At 39.4% G+C, this 13,379-nt stretch overlaps 1 protein-coding gene across 4 annotated transcripts in view; it reads right to left on the bottom strand.

Annotated features, from left to right (window-relative positions):
* Positions 1-13,379, bottom strand: part of ZCCHC6 (zinc finger, CCHC domain containing 6) — a 75,221-nt gene that overhangs the window by 42,269 nt on the left and 19,573 nt on the right. For 3 of the 4 annotated variants that reach the window (XM_011975213.1, XM_011975214.1, XM_011975212.1), the window contains exons 11-14: positions 7,089-7,241; positions 4,077-4,257; positions 1,621-2,693; positions 1,069-1,219 (exon numbers count right to left, since the gene is read on the bottom strand). In XM_011975213.1, the coding sequence (XP_011830603.1) occupies positions 1,069-1,219; positions 1,621-2,693; positions 4,077-4,257; positions 7,089-7,241 (1,558 nt within the window). The remainder of the gene's footprint in view (positions 1-1,068; positions 1,220-1,620; positions 2,694-4,076; positions 4,258-7,088; positions 7,242-13,379) is intronic. The other variant, XM_011975215.1, reaches the window with a different exon arrangement.

The following is a 13,379-nucleotide window of genomic DNA, read 5'->3' as shown; positions in this document are numbered from 1 at the left end:
GAGGCTGAGGCAGGAGAACTGCTTGAACCCAGGAGGCGGAGGCTGCAGTGAGCTGAGATCACACCACTGCACTCCAGCCTGGGTGACAGGGCTAGACTTCATCTCAAAACAAAAAAAAAAAATTTTTTTTTTCTTGGCAGAGTAATGGAAAATTTAAATGGGGTAAGATATTTAATATTTAATACTAAGCTTTAAAAAGAAACCTGCTGGCCGGGTGCCATGGCTCAAGTCTGCAATCCCAGCTGTTTGGGAGACGGAGCTGTGTGAATCACTTGAGGTCAGGAGTTTGAGACCAGTCTGACCAACATGGCGAAACCCTGTATCTACAAAAAGTATAAGAATGAGCTGGGTGTGGTGATGCACACCTGTAATACCAGCTACTTGGGTGGCTGAGGCAGAAGAATTGCTTGAACCCAGGAGTTAGAGGCTGTGGAGAGCTGATATCACACCACTGCATTCCAGTCTGGGGGACAGAGCAAGACCCTGTCTCCCTATCACCCTCCAAAAAAAGAAACCTGCTATGATTGCTATGTATCTTGATGCAACAACTATGCTGTTAATAAAAGAAAATACAGAAGACACTTGAAAAATAAGATCCTCCATTTGCTTGAGCCCAGGAGTTCAAGACTAGCCTGGGTAACACAGGGAAACTGTGTCTCTACAAATAATGAAAACATTAGTCAGGCATAGTGGCATGCATCTGTGCTCCCAGCTACTTGGGAGGCTGAGGTGAGAGGATCACTTTAGTCTGGGAGGTCAAGGCTACAGTGACTCATGACTGCTCTGCTACACTCCAGCCTGGGTGACAGAGTGAGATCCTGTCTCAAAAAATTAAAAAAATAAAAAATAAAAAAGATCCTCCCTGCATCTTTCCTCATCTTTCTTTGACAATTATTGCATGTCCCAAACAGAACAGACATGACATGGAACACTTGTGGATACAATGGAGAATGGAATAGACTTGTTCCCTATTAATGTTTAGAGACCTAAATAGGATAGTGATTCTAAAGACTCAAGTAAATGTCAATTTAATATTTTGACAAATCAAAAGAAATGTGAATAACTTACTATAACACTGGATACAGACTTGATCTAAGATATTTAAAAACTTGGGTGTTAACGGTGGCAGAGGTTCTAGCTGGATTCTTTTGAAGTCTTCAGGACAGTCCTTCTTTAGATGACCCTCTCGTTTGCATAAACTGCACACTACCGTAGGAGACTGCAGGAATATGGCAAAGCAAAACAAGACTTAACACTTTATTTGCCAAATAAAGGAGTCTGGAATCATGTTTTAAAAGTACATAGTCTCCTATTCACTTTCCAAAGGAAATGAAAATGTAACATGCGTCCACTCAAATGATCTGAGAGTTGGGGACATCCTATGGTATCATTAGGAGAACGAGGTAGTTATTTTCACTACTAATAGCATTCCCTTCCTCTGCCAATTCCCATGAGTCTTAAGGAGGAAAGGAGAGCGAGCAGTCTTATCAGAATGAAAGGCCAACTTGCTAAACACTACCAAAATAGGAAAACTCCTAGTATATAAAAATTGAAATTAAATGCATTCAAATTCCTTAAAGTCTCCTAGTTCCGTATATGACTAGTGGTGGTACTGATTACCTTTCCTTTGGTGAAGATAAGTTTACTGAATTCATAAAAAAAATCAGACTGATCCACAGGTGAATTTTCTTCACATACATTTTCTTCCTTAAGACTTATTTTATTAAGTTCCACTAGGAGAGCTCCTTCTACATGTTTTCCACATTCTTTCACGTCTTCATACTTAGCAGGGTCGCCTAACTCATCATCCTCTTCAGATAGGGCATCCTCATCCCCTGATCCCGTGTAGGTGTTGTCTAATTCATCTTCATTAGCCAAGCCATCTTCATCTTCCCTTTGGTTAACGGTGAGTCTAGGTTCTTCTTCCTCCTCTTCTTCTTCGTCTTCCTCCTCCTCTTCATCAGAGGGAATCATTTCTGAAATCTGGCCCTGTACTGAGTGGGTATAGTGGTTTAGAGAGCCTTCTAGTTCCTCAGTGCCTTCTATAATTTCTCCATCAAGATCAGCCTTGTTATCTAAAGTAGCAAGTCCCTCACACTCTTTGGCTGTAGGATTTTGGAAGCCTTCTAAATCCAAAGAGATCTCTGACTCATTATTACGTGTGCTGCCACAGACAACATGCTCTCCACGTTTCTGATCAATAGCCAACAGATGCTTGCCCTTCCTACCAACTTTCTCTTTCTCGTTTTTCCTTCCTGTTTCTTGATGGTGTACTTTATCATCCTTGTAATCATCATCGTTAACATCTGCTCGGATACAGTCTGAGTTTTCAGGGGGGACCCTGATGTGTTCATTTCCCATTTCTTCCGTTGGTGGACTTCCAAAGCTTTCAGCAGTCTCTTTAAGAGTAAGTGGCTGTACCTTACAGGTATTTGCAGCTGAACCGGTAGCACCGGGACCTTGAGCCAAAACTGAGTTTTTGAGCTTATCATCTTTTGTTTGCACATCTGGATCATGATTTATTACTTCTGAAACACATGTAACTGCATTCAGAGGCTTTGGAAGGCTGGATTTTGTAATTTTGTGTGGAAGAGCAAAATACTTGTATGTTGTCCTTAAACAGTGAAGTATATATTCAAACACAGGTTGACTATTTAGGGTTCTTGCCACATTTCTTTTAACAGAGTAGGGATCTGTAATAAAAAAAAAAAAAAGAAAGAAAAAATCCATCTCTTCATATACTACTGTATTTCATGTTTTAAAACTTAGCCTGCTGCAGATAAAAACAGACAACAAACAACAGTAAAATTTATCTTGTATTTTACAGGCTTTAAAAAAAAAAATAAACTGGGGGTGGGGAGTAAGAAAATAGAGTTTAAGAACAAAAAGCAGTATTTTCTGAAACATCTGCTCTATGAAGGGAAGCCATTCTCCGTTCAGAACTAGTACCCCTTCTCCCTACTGTGCTCTGTGACTGTGGAGGTAGAAAAGATGTTATCAGCGTGGCTCTCAGGCCCTTGGGAAGGAAGATCTTCCCACAAGGCTCTGCTGCTGAGTGCTCTGCCTCCCCACTCAGTCAGGCCCTGCGGTTTATCGAGCTTACCTCCACTCTTCTGCCCTGGGAAGCCCCATCACTGAATTGGCTGGACTGAATTTCAGGGGCGAGAGGGAGGCACCAGGAGGAGACACCACTTCTCTCAATCTTTTCTCCTCCCCTAGAACTCCAGCAGGTTAGGCAATTGGCCAGAAGAGCTGAGCCACAGAAACTGCAGGGGAGGGTTTAAAAATGTGAGATCCCCATGATTGCACACAGAATTTATGCAAAATGCAAAAAAACCCTCTTATGCAACATAAAGCTTGAAAAAAAATCAAGCAAAAATAAGAGAATTCCATTTAGGAGGTTCTTTAAATTATTTAAAGGAGGAGAATTAAGATTTCTAGAGGGGTTTCAACCTCCTGACTTTGCAAAGCTGAGAAGAGCTAGTTCATTTAATGATATCTATAGGGCACATCAGTGTGTCTTTGATAAAGTGATTTCAGTTAAATGAGCCTTCACTAAAAATGTGTTTTTATGAATAAGTTCTAAATGTTACTGTAGATATGTCAAAAATAACTACTCATTCTCTCTACTGGAGAGGAATCCAATGGAGAATGACATTTTTGACGAGAAAAAGTATTGTCCTCACCTTTGCAAAACTAAACAACTTCAACAATCCACAAATGGACTGAATTAAAAAATCCAGAGGTGAGAATGGTAAAGAGGAAAGGGGGATTTACACATCACTGTGAAAAACATACTTTAGGCATTTAAGTAGTTAAGCAATCTACAAAGAAAGCAAGGACTCAGCCAGCCATTACTCAAGTTGTTTATACTTTAAAAACCCAGGGTGAAAACAGTTTGATTCCTTGAAATGACCCACAGTAACACATGCAAGATTCTAACTATTTATTTCCCTTTGAGGGCAGGCCTACCTTACTTGTGGGAGCTGAAAAGAGACTGAAATAAAAAGCATGCTGTTAGACTGGTACCTTTAAAAAAAAGAGTCGGGGGGAATAAGATAAACATTTTGAGATACCTTCAATAGCAATGCGCTTTTTGGGCCAATCCTTCAATTCCCGAGATACCAATTCTTTGACACGAATACTTATCACTAAATCAGCCACATTAAATTCTAAAGCATAGAATCGCAGCAATTCCACCCAGAGCTGCCCAACTGGTACTGAAGGCTGGTGTTTCATATCCAATATTAATGACACCTATTAATAGCAAAGAGAAACATACAGGTTATTTCAGATGCAAGTACAATCTGGAAAATTAAAGATCATTCAAGTATCAAATTTAAAAAATCTGGAAAACCTTAACAAAGATACAAGCCTGACAATTCATCTAGATAAATCAATTCTAACTTCTATTTTGTTTGTGGTAAAACAGCATTACTTCACTGCATTATTAGGATTAGAGTATGCTATAATCCAGTCATTATCACAGGAACAGACAAGATGGGTTTTATTTATTTAACCAGACAGCGCTCCTAACTTTGAACTGTTAATAACAGGTGGAGAGGACTGTGCATAGGTTGCTAATATTCTCAGCACTGAACTCTTCCTGTTACTGCTGCTGGAGGCACCTTTATAGTCACAGACACACAAAAATGGACAGTAGCTAAAGGCATAGAGAAAAAGGAAAAACACTCCCCTCGCTGCCCTGAGAAGCTACATAAGCACACTGACTCTGTCAGTGGCAACTGGTTTTTAAAGTCAAGTAACTCTTGCCATCAGAAACTGACACTGGTTTTACAGTTACAGACTTCTGACAAGTTGGACCATAACTGTGATGTAATATAATAGAAAGCACATATTACTTAGGATAGGGGAAAATATGGGCCCAAATAGAGATTCTGCCACGTCATATCTCTTAATTGCTCTGTGACTTAGCTTCCTCATTCTCAGACTGGTAGCACAACACAGTGGCTAAGAGAACTGGCTTTGGATGGGGACAAGCTGAGATTTGAAATCCAAACTCTGCCATGTACTAGCCGTGTATGATCCGGGTCAAGGTCTATAATCTGTCTAAGCCTGGGTTTCCTCATCTGAAAAATGGGGATAACAGTACCCACCTCATAGGGTTGTTGGGAGGACTGAGTGAGATAGTGTCTGTAAAGTGCTTAGCACAGTGCCTGGCACACAGTGTTCAAAAAATGGTCGCTATCATTATCTGCAGAGTAGGGATGATACCACCTATAACACAGGATAGTTATGAGGATTAAATCAGAAACAAGGGAAAGCATCTGGCAGACTTGGTTGCTCTCTGTATTTTTTCACGTAGGTATAGCCTTTTAAGTACAAGAAATCCATATATCACTGAAACACAATGTCACAACTGTAAGATGCTCTTAAGAGGTAATCTAGTTCAACTCCTGTATATTACAAGAGAAGGAACTGAAGCCCCACGAGTGCCCATGGCTTGTCAGAAGGTTGCACTGCCCGGTAGTGGCCGAATGAGAACAATGTCTCAATGTCTCCTGATCTCAGTACAGTGCACACCATATGCAACCCCATAGTGTCTGACGCTCACTTTATTTCAGAAGTGGCAGCATGATTAATCTTTCCAAATAACATAAAAATGTAAAAATAAAGCATTAAATGGATTTACAGCAATAGCTTTTCCTATAATTCACACTGAAAAAAAGTAATTTCCTCTAAGGTGCACAAATTTGTCTCCAATCATACTTTATTATATTAAACTTCAAAACCAATGGTATATTTTTCTCAACCACAAAGGTTGTGTCAAGTAATATAAAGTCATCTGGTGGTTTTACAAGGCAGAACTGATTAAAAATGGAAGTTGTTTAGGTCCCAAACATTACAGTTTGAGGACACAAATAAACCCCCCAGAAATTTTAAGCATTATTACATTTTACCTCTTTATCCATAGCAGCATTACAAAGGATTTTTAAGCATCTCACTGAAATGACTTGATAATACCGTAACATGAAACTGGAGAGACCTTTGAAATATCTAGACTACAGGAACTTAAACCGGTTTTCTTTAAAACAGAGAACATTTTCTTTTTCAAATAAAATAAGAATAGCAGCTAACATTTACTGAGCGCTCACCACATGCTTGGCACTGAGTTAAGCATTCTGTAAGTAACCCTATGAGAGGGTACCAATATTATCCCCATGAGTAGGGAGGAAACTGGTGCACAGAAAGGCTAAGTCACTTGCCCAAGGACACACAGCTGGGAAGTGGGAGAGCTGGGATACAAATTCACATATTCTGGCTCCACAGCCTATACTCTTCTCCACTACAGAGACTCCAAATAAGAAACAGATAAAAGTGGTTCTGGTGGCAGCAGCGGTAGGGTGATACCACCACTCTCCTCCTCCTCCTCCCAGTATTCAAGGATTCTAGAAAACACAACTGGAAAATCTGATTCACCACTAACTCCTCATTTTAGGCACGAGTAAAACATGAACTGGAGGAGTGACATGACTTGTTTGTATAGAGCTGGGATTCGAATCCAAGAATTTTGTGGATATTACTGTCAATTTACCCCAAAAGGTAATGGGAAGATCAGGGGTCTTTCATCTATTTGGGAGAGAATCTTATTTTATTACTAGGATCATGACATTGCAGAGATTTTTGTTTGAAATTCTAATGGCTATTCTTTCCTTGTGCATAAATTCCCCTGCCCACCCCCAACAGTATGGGACCAGTACATTAAATCATATATGCATTTGCTGTAATTTTAGTAACTGAAAGCTAGTTAACCTTTCATACACTTAAACCTCATAATACCACCTAAGACTAAGCTCTTTGTGGATAGATACGGATTTACCTTTGAATTTTGAATCTCTTTCAAAGGACTCAGCACAAAGAAACTACATAAATAACTGTGGATTTAGTGATCTAACTTTTTTTTAAACCTTTTCTCATTACTTGTCGATTCAAGGTACTAAATAGACTGGCAAATGAAAGAGCCATGAAATAGTTAAGATAGTTAAGGAAAGAAGAGGAGACTGACTAATCCACAAACTTCACAATTGGCAGTTGAAATTGACAACTAGAAACAAACGAGAACAGACCTGTCCCCTTTTAATGGGCGTTTCTCTTGGTGCCTCTTCTTTCGCTGTGTCTGTATCCCCCGCAGCACTGTCCGTATATTCCCAGATCACAACATCTGTTTCAATGTCTTTAAGGTTGAAATTCCCCAGTTTGCTTAATGAGAATCCTTCAATCTAGGAAAAATCAGACACATGTTAAAATAAGATAGAAATAATTTTATATCAAGCACAGCCTACTAATCTTGGAATAAAAAAAAATTCAGAGTTCATCGAAAATACAAAAGATATAATTAGCATCTATACATTTAAAAATATTTTTAAAAGTAAAAAACAAGGCTTTGATTTGCTAAAGGAATGGTGACTTTGTGAAATAATTCCTCAGTAAATATTCTAAGAGTAGGCAAAATGGCCTAGTGGCTGACGTCATGGGTTCTGAAGTAAAACTGCCTGGCCCCAAATCTCAGCTCCTTCATATACTAGCTGTACAATCTTGGGTAAGGTACTTACTCTCTGTAGGCCTCAGGTTCCTTTAAAAAGGGTAACACTAGGACGTCCTTCATGGGATGGTTATGATATTAAAAAAATGACCATAAGGCACTCAGATAGAGGTAGTATCTGCTTGTAGCATATAGCACATAGTAACTGCTTAATAAATACAACTATATTGCTAGAAAATGAAAATTACAAGAACTAGATCCAGTTAATTAGAAAATAATTTTAAATACTATTAATTCTGGTTATGCTGGACATTTTCAAAATAAATTTTATGTGCTATTAATGAATGTTAATGCAAAAGAAAATGGTCCGGCTGAAAAGGCTCGTGAAACGTCAAACAGAGCTGAACAGGTTTCTTCATTGTATGATGGGATTCATCACAGCCTTTAAAACAGGTTAATGAACAGGCCAGGCATGATGGCTCACGCCTGTAATCCCAGCACTTTGGGAGGCCGAAGTGGGCGGATCACCTGAGGTTGGGAGTTCGAGATCAGCCTGACCAACATGGAGAAATCCCGTCTCTACTAAATATACAAGACTAGCTGGGGGTGGTGGCGCATGCCTGTAGTCCCAGCTACTCGGGAGGCTGAGGCAGGAGAATCGCTTGAACCTGGGAGGCAGAGGTTGTGGTGAGCCGAAATGGTGCCATTGCACTCCAGCCTGGGCAACAAGAGCAAAACTCCATCTCAAAACAAAAACAAAAAACAAACAAACAAAAAAACAGGTTAATGAACAAAATAATAGGGGATGGAGTATGGATGTGATATCACATTTCCCAAATGTATTTTTATACCAAATGGGCTACTTCATTGGTTTAGAAGAGAGTGATCCTTCTAATCACTCATGCATTCCTTTCCAGGGCCTGAGTAACCTGGCCCTTTTCTACTTCTCTGATTCTTCTATCTTCTTGACTCAGAGATGACACCTGGTATTCCCTCTGCTTAAAATGCTCTTCCCCCTAACAAAGTGACAGAGAGTATGACTCATTCTCTCTCACTTTATTCAGCTCTGTTCAAACGTTTTCTCTAAAGAGCTCCACATTTATCATTCTCTGTCCTCCTTACCCTGGTTTATTTTTCCTCAGAGAAAGTACCATCACTGCATATATATATATATATTAGTCTCTTGCCCCAGTGGATGTATAAATTCGAGGGCAAGGATTGTGTTTTGTTCACCACTTCCTTTTTTTTTTTTTTCTGAGGCAGAGTCTCACTCTGTCGCCTAGGCTGGAGTGCAGTGGCACGATCTCGGCTCACTGCAACCTCTACCTCCTGGGTTGAAGCAATTCTCCTGCCTCAGCCTCCCAAGTAGCTGGTATTACAGGTGCCTGCTACCATGCCCGGCTAATTCTTATATATATTTTTTAGTAGAGATGGGGTTTCACCATGCTGGCCAGGCTGGTCTCGAACTCCTGACCTCAGGTGATCCACCCACCTTGGCCTCCCAAAGTGCTGGGATTACAGGCATGAGCCATCATGCCTGGCCCCATTCACCACTTTTAACAGTAACCCCCAGAATTGTTAGTGCCTGGCCATGGTAACTGCTTAGTAAAGATTTGTTGACAGACTGAACTAGTCTTCTACAGAAAACACTTTGAAAATATTGGGCGTAGTGATTGTTTCTTGGTTGAATGTATGTATTCAAGATTTTTCTCAACTGGGTAGCTTGCCTTTTTATTTATTTAGTGATGTTTTCTGAAGAGCTGCAGTTTTAGAATTCGATAAAGTTTAATTTCTTAATGTTCTTCTTTATTGATATGGTTTACGCTTGTAGTCTTTTAAGAAACCCTTTCTGCAAAGGTGTTTCCCCAGGTTTTCTTCTGGGAGTTTCAGAGTTTTTAACTTTTACATTTAGGTCTTTGACCCAGTTTGGTTTCCAGCTTTTTGAGGTGGACCTTTAGGTCACTGAAGACCTTTCTTTTTGAATTTAAGCATTTAAATCTAAAACTTGCCCTATGCACACTATTTTAGCTGCATCTGACAAATTTTATATATCTTGTTTTTTTTTCTTTTTTTTTTGAGATGGGGTCTTGCTCTGTTGTCTAGACTGGACTGCAGTGGTGTGATCATAGCTCACTGCAGCCTCCACCTCCTGGGCTCAAGCAATCCTCTCATCTCAGCCTCCTGAGTAGCTGGGACTAGGGTGTGTGCCACTATGCCAAGCTAAGATAGCTTATATTTTTATTATTATTTAGTTCAAAATATGTTATAATTTCCCACTTGAATTCCTCTTCAATCTATGGAATCCTTTCAAATGTACTATGACTTATTTTAAGAACCAGGATAGGCCCTCCTCTGGGAGGCCAAGACAGAAGGATCACTTGAGCCCAGGAGTTTGAGACCAGCCTTGGCAACATAGTGGAACCTTGTCTCTTAAATCAAAAAAACAAAAAGAACCAGCACGTAGTCTACCTTGATGAATGTACCATATGGACTTGAAAAAAATATGTATTATCCAGTTTTGGGGTGTAGTGTTTTACCAATATCAATTAGGTCAAGGCGGTTGGTATTGTCTATCAGTTTATACTGCCTGTACTGATTTTTTGTTTAGCTAACACAGTCAATTGATAAAGGCTGTTAAAGTCTCCTTGTCTGATGGTAGAATAGATTCCATCAATTTTTACTTCATGTATTTTGGTGCTCTCTTAATATATGCAAACATTTACGATTGTTTGGTCTTCCCAGTGAATTGACCCTACCCTAATAAAATGTCCCTTTTGTCTTTGGCATGTTTTTTTCGCTTGAAATCCATCTCACCTGATATTAACATAGCCTCTCTCGTTTGGTTACAACTTATATCTTTTGCCATGCATTTACTTTTAACCTATAAGTCTTTACATTTTAATTTATTTCTTCCAGACAGAATATAGTTTTGCTTTTAAAATTCATTCTGAATGGGATCTAGTTAAAATGAAGAACTTTTGTACAGCCCTATCAACAGAGCAAACAGACAACCTACAGAATGGGAGACAATTTTTGCAAACCATACACCAAAGGTCTAATATCCAGCATCTATAAAGAACTTAACAAATTTACAAGAAAAAAAGAAATAACCCCCTTAAAAAGTTTGTGCAAAGGGCATGAGCAGACGCTTTTCTGAAGAAGACATACATGCGGCCAACAAGCATATGCAAAAAGCTCAACATCACCAATCATTAGAGAAACACAAATCAAAACCACAATGAGATACCATCTCACACCAGTCAGAATGGCTACTATTAAAAAGTAAAACAAAAAACAGATGCTGGCAAGGCTGCGGCAAAAAGGGAACACTTTCCTCAAAGAGCTAAAAGCAGAACTACCATTCAACCCAGGAATCCCATTTCTGAGTACATACCCAGAGAAATAGAAATCATTCTACCATAAAGACACAGGCATGCGAATGTTGACTGCAGCACTATTCACAACAGCAAAGATGTGGAATCAACCTAAATGCCTATCAGGGATATACTGGATAAAGAAACTATGGTACATACACACCGTGGAATACTATGCAGCCATAACAAAACCCAGATCATGTCTTTTGCAGGAACACGGATGGAGCTGGAGGCCATTACCCTCAGCAAGCTAACATAGGAACAGAAAACCAAATACTAAACATCACAAGTTCTCACTTATACGTGGGAGCTAAATAAGAAGAATTCATGGACACAAAGAAGGGGAACAATGGACACCAGGGCCTACTTGAGGGTTAAGGGTAGAAGGAGGGAGAGGAGCAAAAAAAAAAACCTATTGGGAACTAGGCTTAGTACCTGAGTGATAAAATAATGTGTCCAACAAACCCGTGGCACGAGTTTACCTGTATAACAAGCCTGCACATGTACCTTGAACCTGAAAGTTATAAATAAATAAATACATTCTGGTAATCTATGCTTTTTAGTGGGGATATTTAGTCTATCAATATTTAAGGTGATTACTGATATCACTGGTTTTAGGTCTAACATTTAAGTGTTTTCTGTTTGTCCACTCAGACAAAATTTCCAGTTGGTTCTTTGAATATTTCCTACTTCTCTAGCTGACATTTCCTATCTCCTCATTTATTCCAAGTGTATTATTTCCTCTGTCATGAAGCATAGCTATAATAACTGCTTTAATGTCTTTGACGGTTGCATCTGGGTCATCTTGGAGTTTGCCTTTGTTCATTTTCTTCTCCTTTGAGAGTAGGTCTCACTTTCTTGACTCTTTTGGAGTAATTTTGGATTATATTTTAGATATTGTAAATATTACATTATTAAAATTTTGAATCATTTATTTTACTCCAAAAAGTGTTTTTGTTTTAGCAGCAGGTAATTAACTTGTTTAGGCAAACTGGAAATTATCACACCTCCAGTACATTGTGGCTCAGATCTTGGATCAGTTCTTTAAACCTTGGCTCCTAACTATATTCAGTCTGCCCCACACAGGCCTGGTTTAGGAGTCTGGCATTAAAATTTTGAAAAATTCTCAGTCATTAGTCCTTCAACTATTTCTTCTGTTCTTTTTTCTCTTTCTTCTCCTGTTGGTCTTCCCATTATACATACGTTTCAATCTGGACTAATTGACCCAGTTCTTAGGTATTCTCTTCCTTTTTCCTCTCTACTTTTCAGTTTGAGAATTTTCTGTCGCTATCACTTCAAATTCACTGATTTTTCCTGGCTATATCTAGTCGACTAATGAGCCCAAAGGCATTATTCATTTCTGTTACAATTTTTTGGATTTCTAGCATTTCCTTTTAAACCTTTTTAGAGTTTTCACTTCTCAGCTTATATTACCCATTTATTCTTGCATGTTGTCCACTTTTTCCATTACAGCTTTTAGCATATTATTATTTTAAATTACCGGTCTGACAATTTCAACATTTCTGTCATATCCAAGTTAAGTTCTGATACATGCTGTCTCTTCAAACTGTGCTTTTTGCCTTTTAGCATGCTTTGTAATTTTTTGTTGAAAGCTGGACATGATATACTGGGTAAAGAGGCTTTTAGGATGAGGTTTTGTTTATCTGGCTGGGAATTAGGATGTTTACTGTTTTCTGCAGTTGTCGTGGCTGAAAACTTCCTCTGGTGTCCTTGTTTTTGTCTCCCTTGTTGCCTTTGTGTTTCCCTAAAGACTTCTTACAAAAGGTCTGAGACTTGTAGTTCAGACCTTGTGATTCCTGGAGAGGGGAAACACTGTATAGTCCTAAGATTAGGTGTCAGTCTTTTAGTGAGCCTGTGCCCCTAGACTGTGACCTTCTTAAGTATTTCCCAGTCCTCCTACTACCACCCCTACTTAGATGAGAAAGGAAGGCTAGAGGGGTGGAGTTAGGTACCTCCCCTCTCCTGGCTAGTAAAACCCAAGGTGGTTAGGCTTCACTGAAATGGCACCTCTGGAGCGCAGGCTTTCAATAATAAAAGAACACTCTGGACATTATTTCTAAATGGCTACCTTTCCTCTCATCCTGCCAGAAGCACTGGGAGATTTTTCTCAGGTCTTTACCCTCAGAACTTAGTGGGATTCCTGGAGGTATAACTCACGCAAAAGTCTGAGGAAGCCCTCCTAAGCATGGGACAAATTTTTAACCCTCAAGCTTGTCCAAACTGAGCCTTGGGAAATTTGTCAATTACACTTTCAATTTTTCTACCCTAGTGTTGGCTTCAGTGGCAGGATTCCGCTCCTGGCCTTCTGCTCTGGTAAGCTGTGCTTCACGGTATTACCCTGCTCTCTAATTTTGGGGGCAGTGGTTTGCCCATGACATCAACTGTCTGATGGATCCAAAAAGGATTGCTGATTTTCCATTTATTCGGTCTTTTTTTTCTTGTGAGGATGAGAGTGACGACTTCTGGGTTCCTTTCACGCC

This window comes from Mandrillus leucophaeus, unplaced genomic scaffold (assembly GCF_000951045.1).
Source record: "Mandrillus leucophaeus isolate KB7577 unplaced genomic scaffold, Mleu.le_1.0 Scaffold152, whole genome shotgun sequence".
Classification (NCBI taxonomy): Eukaryota; Metazoa; Chordata; class Mammalia; order Primates; family Cercopithecidae; genus Mandrillus; species Mandrillus leucophaeus.
Note: the sequence above shows the minus strand (reverse complement) of the source record. Positions and strands in the feature narration are given on the sequence as shown.